We start from the raw sequence: 22,211 nt of genomic DNA on the forward strand, positions 1-22,211 counted from the left end.
AAAACTGCTAAAAGCTTTGAATCACCTTGACAGATTTTATCACTACTGACTCCTGTATGTCTTCAAAACCTAGTTGTAGTCATCAAATGTCAGTGACTAATTCCTTGCAGTTAAAGTTAATAGAAATCCACTCAAAAAATCTCATTTTAAAGTACTAAAGTGAGGTTACTTTTGGTTTAAAAATATATTTATTGACTAACTACTGTAATACCAGTGATGGCAGCCAGTAAACAAATGGAACTGTTTTCACCTAAACTGTGTGCTTACACACCAGCGGCTAGATTTAATTTAACTGTCAGCTTGCAAGATTAAATAATGTGGCTTTTGTTTTGTTCTCTTTGTGCTGCTGCAGCAGTTTCAAGGTGTGTGTTTTACCCGAATAGGGAGGTCGGTATTAAAGCCTCCAGAGGTGCTGCGGTACTCGGTGGGATAAATGAGGGACAGCGACCGGAGTGTGTGTTCCAGCAGACTGCAGGCAAGTGTGTACGCGTGCTTGCAGCGCAGACGCACACACACGCACAGGATAAGCTCCAGGTCCCCTTGGTATTTCAACAACTGTTCACCATCCACGCGCGTTACCTTAACACAAATGCACACATAAAAAAACACAGACACACTCATATGCAATTCAGTGGAGAGTTGCACCTTAAATACTAAAGCCGTCCAATAAATCACAGCGTCTGGCTCACTCTGACTTGCTTTAAACTCCCAAGGGTAATAAAGCAAAACTGAAAGAGTGTCAATATGTTCAGGTTAACGGCGACACTCCATGATATTTATGACCATGAGAATGCCCTCTGCAAAAAAAATCTCTTTTGATTCAACCTCTTTTTTGTAAGTGCAACAATTTTTTATGTTTATAAAATATGGAGACAGATGAAAGTAGTGGTAATCCAATATTTTTAGTCAATTTTTTTAAAAATGCTATACACATTTAAGATGTAGGTATTAACTGGAGCTGTCAACTTTTTGCATTTTTATTGCTGAGTTTTTGAGTCTGCAGACATTTTTCATACGTTTATGCATTAAAAAAACACAAAATGTGAAAAAAATGAAAACATGGTTTCAGCAGAATGTTTATGCTATCAAGAATTGATATTTATTCTTAACAAGTCTCATAAAAACCTGTATTAAAAACAGAATTTCAAACAGTAAACAATGGAATTGTGAGTCTGGTCATGCATCGCTGAATGCCTGGGTGACCAAACTCATCAAAGACACTGGCAAAATATATAACAATAATAATAAATTTCCGCACATGACAGCACACATATTTGAAGTAAGTCTAGTCAAGTTTCAGTTTGTCTCCAGTTTTGGCTAAAAAGTTAGTTCAGTTTCATGCCTCCACACTCAGGTCTGTTCACCTGCAGCTTTGATGGTCTTTACTTTTTTCTTGATAATCCAGACTGCTTGTGAGCCTTAGATCAATTATCACAGAGCAGATAATGAAGTGTGTCTGTAGTATCAGGCAAATGTAATCCATAAAGAAACCCACCAGTTTGTTGTTTATTTTTGTTTTGGATCTGAAATGTCAAATATAAATGGGCACACATGGGCAGGGCATTTAACCCCCCCACCCACTGGGAGGGGTCACTATGACTCATCCAGGGATGGAACTTGATTTTGCTGGTCCATTTTTTTAAATATCAAATTTGTATTTTATTTCAATTTTAATATGTAATTTAGGTACAAATTCATGTCTTTTAATGTGAGCTTAAATACTGTAGATTTTATTTCAAGTAAGTTGACTTTAAACATTACTGGTTAGATGCATCGTGTGCCCTTTTGTTTTAGTATGCAAACTTAAAAGCAGGGGTCTACAATAAACTATTACAATATTATTTGCCAACAACTGTTAGGTAGCATTTGAAATCATGTAATCGTTGAAGTATGAACCCCTAGTATTAAGAAAAACACGTTCCTAGGATTTTTAGTGTGAAGACATTTAACCAGGGGTGGAGCTGCAGGGGTGCAGGGGGGGGGGACCACCCCTTGAGTGAATATTAGTATCAGTATTGACAACGATTTAAAATAATCATCAATACAAGCTTCTCTAGATGTTAGTAATAGCACCTAAGCTAAAATATCTGCTGTATTATTATTAATATCAATGAAAATATGCATTTTTGATCCATTCACTTTCTACTCTGCTGTTCTCATTTGCAGCCCTTCAAAAGTCTTCTGCCTCTTTCCCGGCAATGTTCTAGCTCCGCCACTGCACTTAAGCCTTTGTCCTCTCACCTCTGACAGGAGCTGTAGATTCCACAGCAGCTCTTTATCCAGCCCCTCTTCATTCTGGATTTCATCATCTATGTTAACAAAAATAATTTCATATTTATGCTGTGTTAAAAAAAATCACTGTTTTAGTAAACGTCCTTTCTTGTTATGCAGAAATCAGCTGTCTCAATTTTGCATAAACGTGCACTGTTATGCTGCATTCCAATAGTGTCTAACATGTGCTGGCCACAACCCTGGGGAAGGATTAACTGAACCAAGAGACAATTCAATTTCAGATGTTGCATTTGCAAGGAAAAACAGTAAAATTTCCTGCATCTAATCAATGCTGATTATTGACAAGAGGAACCAGTAAACGTTAGAAATAAATAAGTACATATTTTTATGACTAAATGCTTAATATTCAAAATGCAATATTGTGCACTCTCAGTACACAATAGTAAACACCTCAACAGAAATAACAGAATACATCCACTCCATAAAGAGTCAGTAGACTCCAAAGCTGTTAACATTTTTTAAACGATTAAATTGCAGGCTCAGCAAAAGCCATGTCCATTTTAGTCATGACCACGCTGCAAGTCTCAGGAGCCACTGTGCTACAGTTGGCAGTTTTGCAAAAAGTGTCAGTTACTCTTTTACAACAAAATCTGACTTTGTGACGGTAAAGAGACCTCCGGGGAAGAGGATAAAGAACCAATAAAACTCTCAAATAAAACGGCATATCCATTTAGCTGACACAGCAGTGCTGGTGCCTGCAAATTGTCTGAGTTAGACCTTTTTCTATTTTCATTTTCAAAACTCTGCAAGTTAGAACCGACAAAAGGGAAAACCCCTAAATCATCACAGGAATACAAATATGTAAATATTTTAGGTGTAAAACAGAAAATATGAGGCATGAAGGTGAATTCAAGCAACACATCTATATGATTATTATGCTGATAAACCTGAAATAATGGAAAACAGATCGCTGCCAATAAACATCAACCAAAAGGGTTAAGAAAAATGTCTCTGCAGAGTAATTGTCAATTAATATGTGGAAAACAATTCAGTAAATGTGATAAATGATTGTTAACAAACTCTACATTATAACGACTAGTTCAAGTTGTGATTTTGCACATAAATGAACAAAACATAAAAATGACATGAATTATCTGATTTATATCCTTAATTCTCTTCTGGGGTTTCTGGTATTTATTATTTTGGAAAATATTGTTGCAAAACTGCTTCCTGTGTCCCTCATTGTGATCAAACATCTCCCTGATGGAGCCGAATGGAGACAGAGAGAACATCTAATGAGAAATCCAGTCCAGTTATTTGGGCCAAAGCTGTTCTGCAGCAGAAAACGACTTTAATACCAGTACACATCTGTTTCTTGCAAGCTGTAAAGTCCCCTACATTTTTTTTTCAAAATTGTATTTAATTAGTCATAACTTAGACGCACATTAAAAAAAACCTGTTTGCTTGTGAGTGTGGTAAGAGCTTTCCTATTAAATGAACTGCACTACATGCACAGCGTGGTACTGACTGTCAGTAATGTGGGAGATGACGCTGCAGCAGTGAGGGACGAAGAGACGAAGAGACTCAGCAGGATGACACTGCAGACACAAGTGTAAGACACATTAAAGAGGTATGCACTAACAACAAAAGCATGCGGGAAACAGACATGAGAAAGAAAATAAATGCAGGAAAAGAAAAAATTAAAATACTTTTTCTCTATATATCTGCATTTGAAAGCAAATACAGTTCAGTTTGTAAAAATATGGGAATTCAAAATTTCGTATCATAGAGGACAAGCATACCTTTGCTGCAGCTCTGCACATGTCAGCCACCATCCGACCTGAAACACACGTCTCAAAAATGCTGGACGTGGCAAAGTTATACAGCTTCTGCAGCGCAACCTGAGGCAATAAAAAGAAAGATGATTCCCCTCAGGTCTGTGTGAGGACTTTTTTACTTTCAGACAAAAAAGCGTCTCCTTATGAATGAAGGCTATTGTTCACAGCTTTACTTTTTAAAAGCTACCTGCAATCCTAATCTCATTAACAAGCATTGCGGTTAAATATTTTAACAGTAGTTATTTTAGACTTCTAATGTTTTTTATGTAAAGTTGGAGACAGACAATAAAGATTTATCCAAATCTTTAAAGACCATAATGGATGCAAAAAAAAGAATCACTTCTGCTCTAAATTTCAGTAATGGCCTCCGTTTTCACAGTTTGAAACTACTTGGCAAAAGAAAAGTTCATTATAGCATCTATGAACCCTCAGAAAATTGGGTAGATCATCATGGGCTTCTTGCCATTTCTGCAGGAGAAGCTCATTTAGTGTTAAAACACCCCATCATGATAATTCAACTTTAAGGAAAATATTCCTGGAAATGACTTCCTCACATTCCCTCAAAAAAAAAAAAAAAAAGATCTCGTACACTTAGACATTTGTCGAGCACAGTCTGGCTTTTATGGTTGCATCTGCGCAGGCTGTTGGAACATGACACAGATACCAGATGCATCCATGCCTTCCGCAGCTTATCTACGAAGCTCGACATACTTTTGAACCAAAACTGCATCTGACTCATATCTTAAAAGTTGCCTTTGGGCAACTTCCTGAACATGCTGGAAATATCAGAGGCACTATCTTCAGCATCTACTGAACAACACCAATGCTGGTATCCTTCTGCAGCGCCACGTGTTCCATCATTCATTCAGTACGGCATGCAGCACAGATTATACATCTACTTGACAGTTTGATGTCATCCTTTCCATGTCTTGAAGTGCTCTATTTTTTGCCCAGACACTGGCAACATGAGGCGACACACCAGGAGGCTCTTTGTCGCAACTGATTTTTCACTTTGATTATCACTAAAGGAGCCCTAAGACAAGCCACTGTGCTGGTGCACTCATGCGTTACCTTGTATATTTCTGTGGAGCACTGTGTTAGGATTGTGCTCACAGTCGAGGACAGTCCCAGTTCCACAAGACTCTCCAGATGAGTCTGCGTATCCGTCTCCGTCTCATCTCTCGTCTGTTCTAACGTACTGCTGTCTATCAGAGCGAAACACCTGCACAAGGGCAAACACAAACACACAAAACACACAAATGCTAAAGTCACTTGTCAGCAATAAAGATGTCAACGGTAATATGATTGGCATAACTAAAAAGCAGTTTGACTTGAAAGGCAGTGAGTTTATTTTTCAAAAAGAAAGACAATCTTGTGTTCAGGCTCTGACAACAAAGCTCCACTTGTTACAATCTGACTTGCTAATTTACCTGTCCAAGAACTGAAGAACGAAGTCTTCAAACCCAGCAGAGGCAAAACACAGATCTTTTTCAATCTGGAGGAGAGACAGACAATGTAAGCAAATAATATCTTCATAGTTTTTAAAGGACTGAAAGAATCCTTAAAAGTGTGTGGTTTTAAGTGATGGAGATGAGCTTTTGCATTTTGGAGAAACATGTTTAAGATGGTATGTTTAAAAAGCAGCTGAAAAACCTATATATTTCACAACAGAATAAGATTTCACCCTTCAATTGTTTATTTCATGTTCCTAATTTCTTCAGTGGCTGGAGGTGGGGAAGGTTTTGTTGGACAATTTTAAGGTTTTCCAGGAAAAACAAAGTCTGCTTTAAACAAGCCCTTTGGATGTAATGTGTTAAGGGTCTATCAGTCACAGCAATCTGGATGAATGCCCATATCCTGACCAAAGGAAGGAGGATTTAAATCTCCCTGCTGGCCTGAGAGGAAACACAATGAGTTCCTTTTAAATATGGATGAAATAGTCAGCTGAGCACAAAAGCTGGATGGAGGGCAAATGAAAAAAATTGCTGTCTGTTTCTAGAAACTTCAAAGTAACAAGGCAGTTCAGATTGAGAAAAAAATCTATATTGAATTTATATACCTAATTTTTGCCCTGACTTATAAATTACTTAAACTAACAACAGCTGGATTTTTGAACATCCTGCAAAGCAGACTGTGCCACTGTTTTCTCAGTCAAAGACATGGGAAGTCTACTTCTGTCAAACAAGTGGGAAATTTCACATTAGTGCACTTTCTAAAAAGTATGATTTTTTAAAAATCAGAAATGAGGAATGCATTCCATCATTGTTATTTTTAAGGTAATGTGGGTGTAAAAAGCTGTAAACTTTATGAAAGTTGCTGGATTTCACTCCAGATACCAAAAAAAAATTCAAACACTATAAACATTTACATATATTTAAACACAAAAATAGTTGAGACTATATTTGCTTTTAATCAAATACAGAGAAAAATGAAACTGTTACTCTATGCCCTGCCCTAAAATGCAAAACATTTGGGGGAAAAACATATTGGTAAACAATACTACAAATGCAAAAGTACCCAGCCAAACATATTGGATCAATTCTTTAAGCATTGTTTTAAAAAATAATTATTATAGATAAAGTGAAGATTGTGAAATAAGGTTAAATATAGTAAGTAGAGCTCTAAATTGTATATAAAAAAGAGGCTGCACATCCTAAAGTTCTTATGTGAAAACTTGATTCCAAATCCTTGAGGTAATTTGTAAATCAATGATGGATAAATTAAAAGGTTTAATGATCTTTTTAGCTAAAACTATGCCAAAATCTTGAGAAAAATAAAAAACACAAACTAAAAGTATAGCAGCATGCTTTTTAACATTCAGATAATTATGTTAATTGGTGACTCAGGAGTACATATGCGTTGGTACTAAAGGGCAAAGCATAGACAGAAGAGGTGACACACCTGCACTAACTGTAGAGCTGGTAAGATTTTTTCCGAGCGGATTAAGTGGAGGAGTCATCTGCTGATTCCTAACCTTGACATTCCACAAATTTTCCTCGGGGCAAACACGTAATCTTTTGCACTTCAATCAGAGTGTGTTCGATGAGCAAGTGTGAATGTGTGTGTAAACGGGTTAATGTGGCTTGTGGCAAAAGCCCTTCGAGTGGTCAACCAGAATAGAAAAGTATACTACCTTAATACAGTTAGAATAGATTTGATACAAAAACTGTTCTGCTGCTGGAGGCTTTCATGACATAAAGTTGCACCGCAGAATTGATGCCAAATGCTTTCAGAATTTGGACAGTAGCATCATAAGTTTTCCTTCATGCTAACCTTTTTATGAGGTTAGCACTCTGTCAAATACGACCTGAGTCTGCCTGCAATGGCAGGCTGTTCCTATACCAAAACTAAAGGGACTTGTCAGAAAAAGCTTTATAAATATACCTCAAATCCCATTCTTAGTCCTTGCCATCAAATATTTTCCAAACCACACCTCAGATTAATGTCTATGGTAGCCTTGCAGAAATAAATAGTGATCTTAAGAGTTTATTTATGTACATTATTGTGTAAAAATTATGGAACTAGACATCAAGCTGATTACATTTCCTTAGGACTTAGCTTAGGATTTAACTAAGTGTAAGTTGATGTTAAACAGAAGTTTTTGAACATGCCTTTAGCCCATGGTGTTCACACTGGACAAGCAGGGAGGGGCTTCTTCTTCTTTGTCTTTTTCTACTGTTTACTAGTGCATGTTTGCCACCTACAGTTGGAAGAGGCTTGGTGCAAAATGTCGAAATGATGCAGATCTCATGAATCTTGCTCCAGACTTTTTTTTCACAACTCTATTCTGCAGAGGACAGTGTGAACGTCTTTCACCTCTCTGGAGATCTCACATATTATTTTTGTAAATACAAAGTCATTAATTTCTCCTGCATTTTACAGGTCACTTACAGGTCAGTGTGTCAACAATCAGATTCTTTATTTGCAATCTGTGTGATCTCCTTTTACCTCTGTGAGATCGGAGCGTTGAAAGGGAGCAGATGAACAATCCACTAAAGGCACCAGAGCTGTGAAGGTGGTGATGAACTGGAACGTAATCTGGATGGAGGCAAAACGGATCGATTTATTTCATCTGTTGTGATCATGGTTTATGCTAAACTACTTGGCAGATAAGATTCTTCAGATGCCTTCATTTATTTTTATATAAATATTAATTAGGAAGAAACACCATGGGTGCAACTAAAGAGAACACTGGTCTGTTTGATTGCTTAAAGCAGGCAATGGAGGCAAATTAGTTGCAGGTTCTTCAAACTCAGTGACTCATTCAACTTTCTAGAACAATTAATGGTATAAACCTCAGAAAGCAGGCAGGGAATTCACAAAGACAATGAAACAAGCATGCAGTGTAGTTGTCTAAAATTCTTTTTAATTACTAATCAACTCATTTATTATTTACCATGCACTTGCTGAAGTCATTGGGGTCAATCCCTGGGAGGGAGCCCATAAGCAGTGGGAGCACGTGCGCACGGCCTTCTGGGTAATGGTTGTTAGGGGAAACAAGGCTTCGTGCCATGCCAATCATGCAGCTGAGTGTTGCAGTTAGGGTGTGCGGCTCCGTCAGTGTCTCTATCGCAGCGTAGGTCCTGTTGTATGGATGTCGTGACAACAAAACAAAAGAAGATGAGAGATGATTCAGTGCCAGGCTGCATATAATTACATTTCTGTTGAAACACGGCACCTTAAGTCATTCAAATAAAAGAAAAGCAGTAACAAACTGTCACTGTGAATTCATGTTTAGGGCAGTCCTAAATCTTACTTTTCGAGTACAGGCGGTATGACCAGTTGTGGCGTGAGGAGGGCGAGGTTCTGAAAGGCATAAGCTGCATCTGTGCTTCCAGTTTTACTGCAAATAACAAAGGAGAGGGCACACGCACATAAAGCGGATGTAAAGCAGAGAACAGCATGGACAACAACAGGCAGATAATCAGACATGACCTGTCTTTGTCCAGATTATACTCACTGCGGCTGAGGCCGAGTGCATCCAGCAACTCATTAAAGAGGCTCAGCGCTTAGATAACTAGATGCGTGCTCAACGGCTGTTTACATGTTTACAAGTCACTGAACATAGATATGATGAGCAGGGACAAAAGCAGTTGGACATAGAAAATGCTCACTTATCTGCTTGATTTCTGTTTAAAGCAACAAGTCCGCCTACATACAGTATTTTAGGTCTATTATAGGTCTGCTCCAAATGAATTTAACTGCAGTTCTGGTGAAAAATCCTGCAAATATTCTGATCATTAAATGTTGGCAAACACAACCACTGACTAGCCCAGACAAAGCAACAGAATGTAGCCACTTCCACCCACAGTGACACCCCTAGTTTTTTTCTATAAATTTTTTGGGATAGAAATAATTTCCATCAGCCTTCTCACATAAGTTTGGCTTTGTACTGTGTCTGTTGTTTTTTAAAGTCGTTGCACAGCCTGTTTTTGTAAAATAGCTTTCCTGAAAAATACATCCTAACAAGATTTGTTTTTGTTGTTTTGTTTTACTTTTTTGTAGCTTAATTTATTTAATCTTCTGAAGTTTATTTTGTTTACAAATTTTTTTGGTCTTTAAAAAGTGACAAAACCACCAAAAGGAAAGGTATATTATATGTTTCACTCCTTGAAAAAATATTTAAATGGAGTCTGCTTGAAAAAAGGAACTTAAACATTCTTAAAGTCCCACTGCGATCATTTTTATCTATTTTAAAAATGTTCCCAGAAGTCTTTTAATTATGATTAAACTGTTTTGAGCCTAAATCAAAACACCTGTGTCATTTTCATAGCTTCTACAGAGCGGCACAGTTTTGATCCAGATGCCAGCTCAAATGAGGAAAACAAAGACGTACATGGATCTATCTGTCTGCAAGTGGATTAGAATGGAGCAGAGCGGCGAGGTTATGGCTGCTGATTTTAACTTCTATGTCACAGCTACAAGATTTTTCAGCTGGCATTTTTTAATCTGCTCCTGATTCACAATGATTTAAATAAAGAAATACTGAGAAATGTCTCATTTATATCCTCCATCATCAGAAAAAGGCCAGAAGAACATGTTAAAAAACACAATTTCCATCAGAGAGGATCTCTTTAGGTGCAGTACCTAAACATGGCCAGCAGGGCAGCTCCAGTGAGGCTGCGGGTGAACTCCTGCAGGTCTGCATCACTTAACCGGTGACTTTCGGGCACCACTGTGATCCAGCTTGGTGCGGCATGACGCTCCCTGTGCACGCGTCGCACGACACTCACCGGGAGACGCTGAAGCAGCCGCATGAGTCGAGACTGCCAGCAGAGATTTAGTATTCAGAAAGTGCTCTGTTTACAGAGATGTTAGATAAATGGTAAATAAACCACAAGAGAGTTTCTGAGTGTGAGGAAAGGAGCTATACCTGCCAGCGGCCATGATTCGATGGGTGGTAAAAGGAAGCAATGCTGTTAAACAGACAGGTCAGCTCTTTCTGTGCTGGGTTTCCTGCTCCACCCTACAAGACACAAGTTAGGAGACAATCACCAAAATGCAGTTTTTAACTAATCTAATTCAAAAAAGAAATTAAAGATTTACCAGAAGAGCTGTTATCCATAAAACCAAATACCCAATGTCATATGAGTTGGTAAGATATCGTGGCGCCACAATCTGACTGACCCCAACTGGAAGGTTCAAACTGCGCAGAATCCTGGTAAAGATCTACACATAAACAGTCATTTCATTTTGCATACATGACTCGGTGTTCCCCCAGCCAAACAGACTAACAAGCTCACATGGACATGCATATCATTCTGCTAATGACTCACTGTGGGAATATAAGGAGTCCAGTCCACATAGCCGATGTTATCATTGGCCAGGCGAGCAAACAGGTTCACAAGGTGCTGCAAGATAAAATTTGGAGAGCAATCATTGTGAGTCCACGGACAATTCCCAGAAGTGAAGTCTGATATTCAAAGAACAGATCCGAAAAAGGGAAAAAAAATGGAGATGTTTGGGGGTTGTTCAGCCAGAACGTCTTGGGCCTGAAGGCTGAATAAAAGCAGAGCAAAACGCAAGTGGAAAATCTTATCTTCACGCTGAGTGGAAACCGGCAACAGTTCAACAACATTTCTGTCATCATGACAGGAAAATTTAAAGAGTCTTTTTTTAAGAAAACAGAAACCTCACGAGTCGATTCCTTAGCATGATTGAATCCATTTTAATCTACCAACGGAAATTTAAGGTCTGTAATATCCATCAAATTTTAACTTAATGTTGATTTCCAATGACATAAAAATTTACAAATCAACCCAACTAACTGTTTGGATTACAAGATTTGAGTGATTTTAAAAAACGGCGAGATCACGGCAAGTGCGTTTGTGTCTCACCCCTTCCCAGCTTGGCTGGTTCTGCACGGCCATCCAAAGATTCATCAGCTCATTAAACCATAACCTGAATGAACACACAAAATAAAACACTTGGCTCATCATCTAATGACACACAAACACTTAAGGCTAAAGTCTCTCTAATTTATCTTTAATCCCAGAGAAGAACATGAACTCACTTTCTGTAATCTGAGCGAGATATTCACACATTGATTAAAAAAGTTGAGGAAATATGAAGTGGAAATTTTCCTGCTATTTATTCCAAAAGTGAGTCCACACATGAAAAAGCCTTTGGGTTCAACGAAGAAGGCAGTGAAGCTGCCAACTACAAGCATCAGTAAAAGTAAAATAAAATCAATTATTTGACACCAAAACTAGCTTTGTTTCCATAGGAAGGGCTTTGTGTAAACGCTCTAAACCCTGCGTGTTCACTTTGGATGTAGACATGCAGCACCTGGCACACAATACTGTTTCTAAAACAGAGCAGCTCCAGCTGGCCCCACTTACTGGAAGCCCTGGCTGTGTTCCTCAGGGGGCATGATGGTGGGCAGGAACAGCTCCATGTTGCTGATGGCCTTCTGCATAACCACGTCAAACACACACAGTAGGGGGCGCCACTCATCAAGCATCTCCTTTGTAGCGGACGCGGGAAAATACCTGGCAATGAATCCAACCAACGCACGCAAAAACACAAAAAAGAACAGTCGTGAGCACAAACAGATGTGGACAAAAACACAGACTGATCTACAGCACAGAACTCGAGCGAAGATCACAGAGAAACACGAGCAGCTTAAATGATCACAGCGAACAAGACTTACAGTCTGCAGCTTTTGATCAAAGCCTTCAGAATGTGGTCCACTGAGCTGTAGAAAAGAAGAAAGAAACATATGTGTGTTTGTGTAAATAAAAGATAAGGAAAAAGTTGTCAAGTAGATGTCTCATTATAACTGACCAACTGTTTCAAAGTTGAACAAAATGATCTGAAGGAAATAAAAAAAAGCAGAAAAACAATACACTCGAGGAACAAGCATAAACCTGTCATCCCAGCGGGAAACAGTCAACACATCCCATATTAGTCTCCATTTATTCCCACCGCAGTAAAAACGTTAACACCTGAGACCACCAAGAACAAATCATGAAAGTAGTACAAGAACTGAACCGGTGGCGTTTTGAGGAAGTGTTGAAAAACAACAAAAAATAACCTCTAAAATGCTGAATTTCGTCTGATTTTCTCAGGACATGTGACTCGCACTATGGTGGAATTGTGTGTACTTTGAAAGTGTGTTGCAGAATAGCACCAGACGACCCAAACACTAAAGACAACCCATTCATTCATCCTTTATCTGCACCCCCTTTAGTTAAGCAAGGAGGATCACCTACAGGTTGTTCTGTCACTCTACACACCATTATCCATTAGGCTTTTTCTTTAAACCAATAGCTAAATAGCTCACCTTTTCTCTCAGCCAAACACAACCATATTTCACGTTGAAATTCCTCCACCCCTGAAGCAATCCTTTAGAATGATGTGATCGTTAACCACCACCAGCATCTAGGTTCTGGGGTTTATTCCTCTATGAACCGAGTTCATCCTAAACACACAAGATGTCAGCTGCCCAGAGATTAACCACCAAAGATAATGGACGCATTTCCTTCTTATTTTCATCCTTATTGAAATGTCATTTGGGGGTCACGGAAATAACAGAGCCAACCCACTTTTGACAATTTATATTGTCACCAGTTAACCTCTGAAGCCTATTTTTGGACTGCTGAAGGAAGCCAAAGTGTGAAGAAAATTCATCCATACACAATTAGAAGAACTCAGTCCACCAATACATCCAATTCATGTGAAAAGTAATCTATAGCTCCTTCGAAAACTAAAACTGAAACAGGAACTTAATACAGCTTAGAAGTGCTGCAGAGAAAACTTTATCTTCATAAGTGGTTTCTTTCTGAATTATTTGTACATAGCTCTGTGTGTTTATTGTTTGTTTGTTTGTTTTTGTTGCTGTCCCAATTCGTTCTTGTGCTGCTTGATGTAATTAATCTTTTTTTTTAAAGTTGTCAACCAAATATATTGAGTTAATCAAATGAAAGTTGATCAAACATGTTGGAAATAAAACAAACTATTAGCACACAGCTGAAATTATTTTTTGCCAAATGAGGAATTAAGATTGAAGTGCCACTTGATGTTTAGGAAAAGATCAAGTGGCACATTTTATAATCCGATTAGGCTTTTTATTATTGTGAATTTCACTATGGTATCTGTAAAATTGTGTTATAAGATAATAAAAATCTGAATGACTTTCATTAAAGCACATATTTTTATTAATGGTTACCATAGACAGAATTTGAAATGATTTTTGTTTTACTTCATACAGTACATTAACATAATTTTCCAAAATTATTTTGTAAATACTTGATTTAAATATAGCATAATGCATTTTATTTTCATGGCATGAATCGAATCATAACCTTTTGACTTGTTCAAAAAAGGTCACAACAATTTGGCCTCATTGTGATGAATTTGTGCAGTCTTCTTAATGTTATTTTTGCTTTTTGTGAAAATCATGGCTCTGAATTTACACCTTTAAATAATCAAATAAAATGAACACATCTTTAATTTCACATTCTACCTACTTGCAGGTAAAGTCTAAGTGAGGCTGTTGGAAAGCCATTCCATAACACCAAACACACATGCAGACCAACCAAGTAGATTTGTTCCACATCAGAAACATCTGTCTTCCTATTAAAAAAAAAATTCCTGGCAACAGAAAACTTTAGCATACTTTCAAAGCTCAACCCTCCTCCCCAAAAAGTTTGGAAAAGCAGAACCTCTGAGATAAAAATAGATTTAAAAAAATGAATGATGGAAAGTGCCCTGATGCAATGCTTCATCACACAGCAGTGACATGTAGTAGTAAAACTACATACTTGGGGAACCAGATGAGTCCCAAATGCTCGGATTTGGAGTAGATGACCCTTTCGTATAAATCATAGAGTGGTCGCCATGGCAACTGCAGGTCATCCCTTGACAGCAGCTCCTTTTTCCTGTTTGAAAAAAAAAATAAAAAGTTTTAAGCGGTTAGACTTTCAGAGCATGTCAGGTATGGTCATGAATATTCATAGAAGTGGAAAAGAATTGAAGGGGAAAATGGTGCAATAAGAGGTGGCTGATTGTGTGATCATGGGAAAATGAGTCACTCTCACATGCAGCTCTCAACAAAATGACTTAAAGACATGTCTGCAAACATAACCCACTGATTCTTTACAGCTAATAAAGCGTAACAGGACTGACAGCTGCAAGCATTAACAAGTTGCTGGTGCATGCTCGGCTAGTTTGAATGCTCACATTGCAACCCACATGCATGTGGTTCCACTGAGATTAAGAAAGATGTTTAACATCTGAACGTCAACATAGCTGCTCGCTAACATTAGCTTTTACTCCGAACATCCCGCTCAGCTTTTAGATTTCATATCAAGCCACAGGCGGGTGTTGCATGAGCTTAATGGGCAGACGTTTTTTTTTTATTCTCTGTAGAATTCCTTATCTGTACTCGATTACCAATGTGTTCCTGTAAATTCGCAGGCTCTGTTGGATTGAATTTGCTGAAAGGGTTCAAAGTGTTTTCACTTGGGAATATGAATAATTTCCACATCACCACATTCCTCATGTCACCTTCTTGCTTTATCCGTCTAACAGTGATGGAACAGACTCTCATTTGGGAGGTTTGAAAAATGAAGAGGGGAAGAAACAATAGGGGGAAATGGCTGTGAAATGCGAGGGATGGCAAGAAAAGCCCATTGAGACCTAATGCTTAATGTTACGTATCAAATTCAGCTTTTAGCTGTGAAATCTGGCACTCAATATACCGTTAGCCCAGATCTTTCTCTTTTCATCTCATGGAAAACCCTCAGACAAATGGCATTCACATGAAGATGTTGCTCTGTGATGGATGTGAAAATCAGGGGAACAACTAAAGACAAATGGGAAGTGACGAATGGGACGGTCTTGGAGAATATCTGAGCGTCAGTGCAGGAGTGACAGATCTGACCTGTGAGACAATAGCGTGGAGTCTGTGGTCTGGTCAGGGTTTAAAAAGTAAATAATCTGCTATAGAGCTGACGTTCTTCATTTGTTTTTATTTGAGTCATTCTGATTCACTGCCTGTTTAAACGCAGAGATATTTCTCCTATTTTATTAAGTTATTTTCATTTTCTGTCTGCATTTCTGCCTTAAAAATACTTAAGCTGCTAAATGTTCATCTTATATCCAGATTTCGAAAAACAACAAGCTTTGAAAAATCCAAGTTCAGGTTGTCACCAAACACTATGTATCTTCATCACTTCACTGAAGTATCAATTTGAAACTCGAGTACTTTTAAACATTTTTACAAAACAAAAATCATCTTAGCGCTGTGTTTTGCCACCAGCTGATTGCAAACAGGGTAAACCGACAACAAAAGGCAGAACAAACTTCTTCTTGATTTGCCTCTGTCATAATTATTTTAATTTATTTTAATTTAAATTATTTTAATTTACTATTGATGTGTTATTTTAATGACAATACACATCAACTTGCAGTTTGATTTCAAGTGTAAAATCTGAAATACAGGTTCTTACACCACTGAAATGCATTTCAAAATAAGAGAGACAATCTATTGTAAATATAAAACTTTGTAATTTAGCTTTAGAAATATTATATCAGCTGTCTTTATGACACCGAAGTGAACAATGTTCGTATTTTACATCAGAGTTCACACAGATGGGTGCTTTTATGCCGCAGTGAGGCAGACTCTGGGAAAACTGATCCAGCTGATCCCAGAACCGCCCAACTGTATAATAAAGTAACAGAGAGGGAAAATTGAATTTTTGTTCTAATGAAGTGTAAAGGGTTTTATTGATAGGGTTTTATTGGAGTCCACAAAAGTATCCAGGAGCAGCGCTGCTCCATTACTGTGCATAATGGCACTTGGCTTTTGAATTTTCCTCACAGTGAAAACAAACATGCTGTATTTGGTGATTTCCCGAGTTTTGTTTCTGTACCTTTCTCATTGGATTTAAAGATAAAAAGAAAAAATATATCAGAATGCTATTCTGTGTCTTCAAAAATGGAACTGTATTCTTTTTAAAAAAAAAACTGTATTTAAATTGCAATTGTAACAAATTGCAGGTACTTTTGTTTTGTATTCTTAAATATGAACCACTGGTACATGTATTCTGTCATTGTGCCACCCACTGATTGTAAACAGGATAAACCTACAACAATAGGATGATGTTTACGTGTTACCAAACCTGATGTCAAAACAGCATCAATTTCCCCTGCTTTGCATGTGTTTCCACTCATGCAGATCAAACGATTGTGTAACAACAGCGGTTCCTGCAGCTCCAATCCAAGCACATCTTAAGTGTGTCCAATGCAATTTTTTTTGTGCTTTCCATCTTCTTACAACAGCTGTGGGGCTGCCATATCAAAGAGATCAAAACTTTTTTTCCTGAGAGCAGAAAGTCCAAAAAAATGAACGGAAACTTTTTACAACAAATTACGACATATTTTTTATTATATGGAAAGTTTGTTCAGGAGACTTCTAGGGAAAAATATTGCATAACTAACGAATTTGGAGCAATTTATATAAAAATATATCTTTTTTAAATTTTGAAAAGCACATTCTGAAAAATGTTCAAGGATTTTAGGCATTGATGTGAACCCTGACACTATTGGGACAATGTTTTTAACATGTATGTAGCATTTTTCTAATAATATAGATTAAAAAGAAAAATTACACTTAAAATTGTATACCTGAATATTTCATTCAAATCGTTGTGAATCAGCAGCGGTCAAAAGAAAATGCTGTTGGAAAAGGTTGGAGGTGTGACGTAGAAGCTACTACGGCAAGCCACAAGTTCCTGGTCTGCTCCATTGTGATGCATCCAGTTGTATACAAATAGATCCGTGTACGTCTTTGTTTTCCTCGTCTGTGCTGGAATCTGGCTCAAGACTGTACGGCTGGACCTTTAGGTCCATTGGCACTGGCCTCCTAGTCGTTCCTTAGGTGAGGACCAAAACACACGGTGAGGCTTCGTTCCACCATTACGGTCCTCACCTGTGGAACAGCCTGCTGGAGAACCTCAGGGCCGCAGAGACTGTGGAGGTTTTTAAGAAGAGCCTCAAAACCCACCTTTTCAATCTGGCTTTTACATGACTTCAGTTATTGCTTAAGTCTTTTATCCTTTATCTATTTCTTAATTTGTCCATTTTCTTTACCTAATACATTTATTTATTTACCCACTTATTTATTTATTTTAAGGACTATTATTATTATCTTTATGTTTTTAATATACTATTCTTTTTATTGTTATTTTACTTATGATATTTGAGGTTATGTTTTAATCATCTGACGTATTTGAAGCCAAAAATGCTGGGCATGACTTCAATGAATTATCAGAAAAATAGACATTGTGTCGCAATATGGCTTTATCTTTACAATCTTTCCAATCAATATCTATGCCTGATGGACTCAAAACTTCCCTCGGTTAAAACTTTTCCCAGATAGGATCTTCTCTAATTAGCTACATTTGTCCTTTCTCTTCTTCAGGTCGCTCAAATCTGCAGATGGCTGCTGTCCAAAAGGTGGAGAGGTAAGTAAGAAATCCACTTTAACAACATCATGTGACGACAACCAGTAAACCCTCTATCAGTAGCGATATTTACTAACAGGGCTGCGGTCTGATCTTATTATACATCGAAGCTATATCCGGTGGAATTTAGCTTCAGTGGATCAAATGATCTCATGTCAGATTAAGTATTATTAGGTGTGCAATCATTGTACTGTGAAAGAGAGCTCTCTCCAAGCCGTTAGCACATTTCCAGGTCAGCAAAAAAATATATATATATCCTTCTTCCTGCAATGAGCTTGGATGCCACCGGGAGGAACACCTTTGGGAAAAGCAGCTAGACATCCATTACACGCAAGTGCAAAGGCTTTCTACCCACTTGAGGAGCTGAATGAGCAGCCGGGCGTAGCACTGCATCATATTTGGCTCCAGGTTTGGGAGGGTGACCAACTCGTAGAGGAGTTTGATGAAGAGGATGTGGTCCTCCTTGCTGAACCTCCGGCCATACAGCTTCAGAAATCTGAAAGAGGAATCAGCCTCTTTAACTGGTTCTCTTTGGTGAATTTAGACTTAATATCAAAGACCAATTTAGCATCATTTATTTATAAATGTGTGTGTTTAATAATTTATTGTAAATACATTTATTTAAAATTTGGTTCAGGACTTACGAGAAGAGTTTCCTGGACCAGAAAGCGACCCCGGGCCAGAGTTCCCTGAGGAGAACTGCCCTGCACAGGTTGGTTTTGATCTCTGACAAAAGTTCCGTGGCCTCTCGGTCCAGTTTGTCTGCGTACGGCAGCAGGCTGTTATACACTATCTCCTTCTGGGGGACAAACCCCTCCATGTCCCCGTCCACGGTCATGTCCCCCCCGTTGGTCACCTGGACGGACAGAGTAGCTTCCCGTAGATCGCAGTGGCTTCTGGAAAGTGTGCCGCTGAAGTCAGAGGACATAATCCGCTGTGGCCGACCGTGGAAAGTGTGTCACGCTAATTGAGCTGGTCAAAGCTCCCGTGCGTAAAGGAGAAGGAGCCGCTTCCGCTCCGGCCTCACATCACACAGACACCCGCTTAGGAATGGCACACCACAGGGGGTTAATGGCAGATAGGGGCCTTGCAGGTTCTGCAGGGGAAAAAAAAAACACTTACTTTTAAGTCAGACTTTGATTTAAGCAACCAGCAGGGAGAGCTTTGATAAAATTGGACTTTCATGTATGACCATGGGCGTGGATTTCAGTTTATTTTAACATACAGTAATGGGGGCACAAAGTAGGGGTCAAAGGTCGCCTTCTGCATGGATGTGTGTAATTAGAATTTCTCATTTGCCATCTTTTAGTGTGATGCAGTACATCCTCAACTTTTAACCTAATTGTTTATTTTAAGATTTAAGGTTTATGATCAAATAATTGCTGACACTTTCCTTAAAATACATTAGAATTCTTTTAATCTAAAATTTAAAAACTATAATCTTCACTGTTCTATAAATACTCAGAAAAATCAAGGAGTAGATTCAAAATATTTTATTAACCTGTAATATCTAAATACTCATATTGTTTTTTACATTTAAGTAAAATATGGCATTCTAGCATATTTTAGCCAATTGTGCATTTTGTGGAACAAGCACCAAATTTGCCATGGATGTACCACAAATGGCAGCCATTTGTAAAGATGGCAGCCATTTGTAAAGATGGCAGCCATTTGTAAAGATGGCAGCCATTTGTAAAGATGGCAGCCATTTGTAAAGATGGCAGCCATTTGTAAAGATGGCAGCCATTTGTAAAGATGGCAGCCATTTGTAAAGATGGCAGCCATTTGTAAAGATGGCAGCCATTTGTAAAGATGGCAGCCATTTGTAAAGATGGCGGCCATACACTCAAGTGTTACAATATTTTCAATGTCTATTTGCCCCAGTCTAAATAATAAGGGGTTATTCATGCACAAAATTCCGCCTTTAACCTTCAGGGGTTAAAGACAATGTACATATTTTTATACGTGCATTGCATTATATAAATATGTTTCATATATTTTAAATTGCTGGATCTGCATTCTTATGAACTGCAATTTGACACTAAAAACCGAATCTTAAGAAAGTAAATAGATCTTTGTTTCAAGAAATTGTCTTGTTTTCTGTCTTGTTGACAGTAAAGTATGTATGCTGTACTGTATTTCAAAATAAAAGCCAACAATTCTGAAATGCTTTGATTAAGAGGATCTGCATTCTTATCAAACTGTTATTTGAAACTGCAAAACCTAAGACTTAAGGGGGAAAAAACTTGTTTTAAGAAAAATTAAATTAAATTATTTTTGGTCTTGCAAGAAATATAGTCTTATCAAGAAGGTTTTTCCAAAAGAAAATAACACATTTTGGAGACAAGTTTTTTTCTTAAAATAAAATTTTCAGTAAGACAATTTTTGTTAACCCATTGGCAGAAATTATTTGCTTATTTAAAGATATCTGTCAATGTGGTTAGAATTTTTTACTCATTTTATTTAGCAGTGGAGTAAGTAACGTGAGAAATGTTGATGTCTGGACTACAAATCCCAGTAGTTCTTTATTTGTGTGTAGCAGCAAGCTAATCTGCAGAATATAAGGATGATCTGATAAATGGATTATTGCACCTTTCCCACTCCATTGACCCACTAACCCATCCCTATTCAGATCCACTAACAGGAAGCGTTCTCTCTTTATTTAGTCTTGTCTTTGTGGCTGTTCTTCATTCTTTTAGGACACCTTTAACACCAACTTCTTTCTTCTCACTGTGCGCTATTCCACGTAAATCCCTTTTGCTTTAAGCCCATGTAATTCTTTGAAGACTACACGCCTAGAGCAGGGCAGCAATAGCAGGACAAAAGCAATGGCCCACAGAGACGGCTTAGAGTACAATAGTCCTTTTGAGTTCTCTATTTTGAGAGAAATGAGGCAATTGTTGCATTGCGACTTTTCTTAAACTGCTTGATTGTCTACTGCTTTCTCAATCCTCCTTCAGTCCCTTAGGTGTGTACTCATAATGTAACCTGGCAAAATAGCAACATCTTTGTTTTGTTTTTTTTGTTTTTTTATATTTGCAAAGATACAAGAATTAGCAGCTGCTGTACTAAATATCTTTAGATGTTTGGAGTGAATTAATCTGGATTGTAATAGAATTTCTGATTTTGGATATAAATATTATACTGTAAAAGCATTTTTTTCCCCAAGGTGGAGTGCATTCAAGATGTTGTAAGCCTTCCTAAGAAAGAGTTTAGCTCAAGGTCAGAGAATGCAATGCCTAAAGAATCCCAAAATGGAAAACAAAGGTGCTGCATCTCAGACCCCACAGGTTCATGCATCATGTTCAATGTCAAATAGCTGGAAAAAAAAAAAAACTTTTATTAAAAAAAAAGATTTAAACACAAATGTTGTCTATTAACAAACTCATAATGAACACTTTCCAATGAAAGATGAAGCCAAAAGTCATTTGGCCTTAGTGGCCTGTGGCGTGTTTGCAGAAGGTCGAGCATAGCTTTGCAGCAGAAAATAGTTTACTATCATTGTCAGATATAAGTCAGTAATTATATGGACTTGTTTTGCAGCCAATGGGGCTGCATAAGTTGAACTCACTGGGGGGTTCAAGGGGGCATGTATAAGGCCATCTGTCCAACAGTTTAAACCCTATCAGAACTGGGCCAGAAAGCAATCAAAAGTAATGCAGCGAATGTGCAACACAAAAGCAAAAAGGGATTTTTAATAGGTCCTGTCAAAATCAAAAATGTGACCCAAATTTAATCACATAACTTTAACAAAACAAACATTGGCAAAGTAAAAGATGGATAATCTATTACATTCTTCCATAAATACATGACCCAATGACCCTACAAAAAATGAATACTGTTTTTTAGTCGCACTTTTTTGTCAAATAAATAAAGGTATGGTAATAAAAAAAATTCTACTTGCTTTTAAGAGGCTGCTTTTGACTTCCCCTCTCAAAATACATAAAATCTAAAAAAGTAAAAATACTTTGTCTAAATAGATAGACTACAAATCCTAAATTTGGCCATTGTATTACTAACTTTTTAAATAGCTAGATTATCTTGGGTACAAAACATGTCCAACCGGGAAAAGTAAAAACAAAAAAAAGACAATCTTTAATGTGTTCAGAAAAACCTGATCACTTTGAACCGTCTTAGTCTTTCACAATAAAAGCATGTAACTAAGGTATCA

The 22,211-nt window shown here is 37.7% G+C and overlaps 1 protein-coding gene across 2 annotated transcripts in view; it reads right to left on the minus strand.

Annotated features, from left to right (window-relative positions):
• psme4b (proteasome activator subunit 4b) overlaps positions 1-19,049 on the minus strand; it is a 38,391-nt gene extending 19,342 nt beyond the window's left edge. The window contains exons 1-19 of one of the 2 annotated variants that reach the window (XM_004080451.5): positions 18,685-19,049; positions 18,396-18,536; positions 14,336-14,452; positions 12,223-12,267; positions 11,912-12,061; positions 11,408-11,471; positions 10,847-10,921; positions 10,617-10,739; positions 10,444-10,536; positions 10,158-10,336; positions 8,827-8,913; positions 8,467-8,653; positions 8,019-8,108; positions 5,501-5,565; positions 5,142-5,292; positions 4,035-4,133; positions 3,761-3,830; positions 2,242-2,309; positions 376-579 (exon numbers count right to left, since the gene is read on the minus strand). In XM_004080451.5, coding sequence (XP_004080499.3) covers positions 376-579; positions 2,242-2,309; positions 3,761-3,830; positions 4,035-4,133; positions 5,142-5,292; positions 5,501-5,565; positions 8,019-8,108; positions 8,467-8,653; positions 8,827-8,913; positions 10,158-10,336; positions 10,444-10,536; positions 10,617-10,739; positions 10,847-10,921; positions 11,408-11,471; positions 11,912-12,061; positions 12,223-12,267; positions 14,336-14,452; positions 18,396-18,536; positions 18,685-18,968 — 2,292 coding nt within the window. In that variant the 5' untranslated portion in view covers positions 18,969-19,049. Of the gene's footprint in view, positions 1-375; positions 580-2,241; positions 2,310-3,760; positions 3,831-4,034; positions 4,134-5,141; positions 5,293-5,500; positions 5,566-8,018; positions 8,109-8,466; positions 8,654-8,826; positions 8,914-10,157; positions 10,337-10,443; positions 10,537-10,616; positions 10,740-10,846; positions 10,922-11,407; positions 11,472-11,911; positions 12,062-12,222; positions 12,268-12,606; positions 12,686-14,335; positions 14,453-18,395; positions 18,537-18,684 lie in introns of those variants that run through there. The other variant, XM_078937857.1, reaches the window with a different exon arrangement.
• Positions 19,050-22,211: the final 3,162 nt, after the last annotated feature.

Source organism: Oryzias latipes, chromosome 19, assembly GCF_053564925.1.
Source record: "Oryzias latipes strain Hd-rR chromosome 19, Olatipes_Hd-rR_3.1".
NCBI lineage: Eukaryota > Metazoa > Chordata > Actinopteri > Beloniformes > Adrianichthyidae > Oryzias > Oryzias latipes.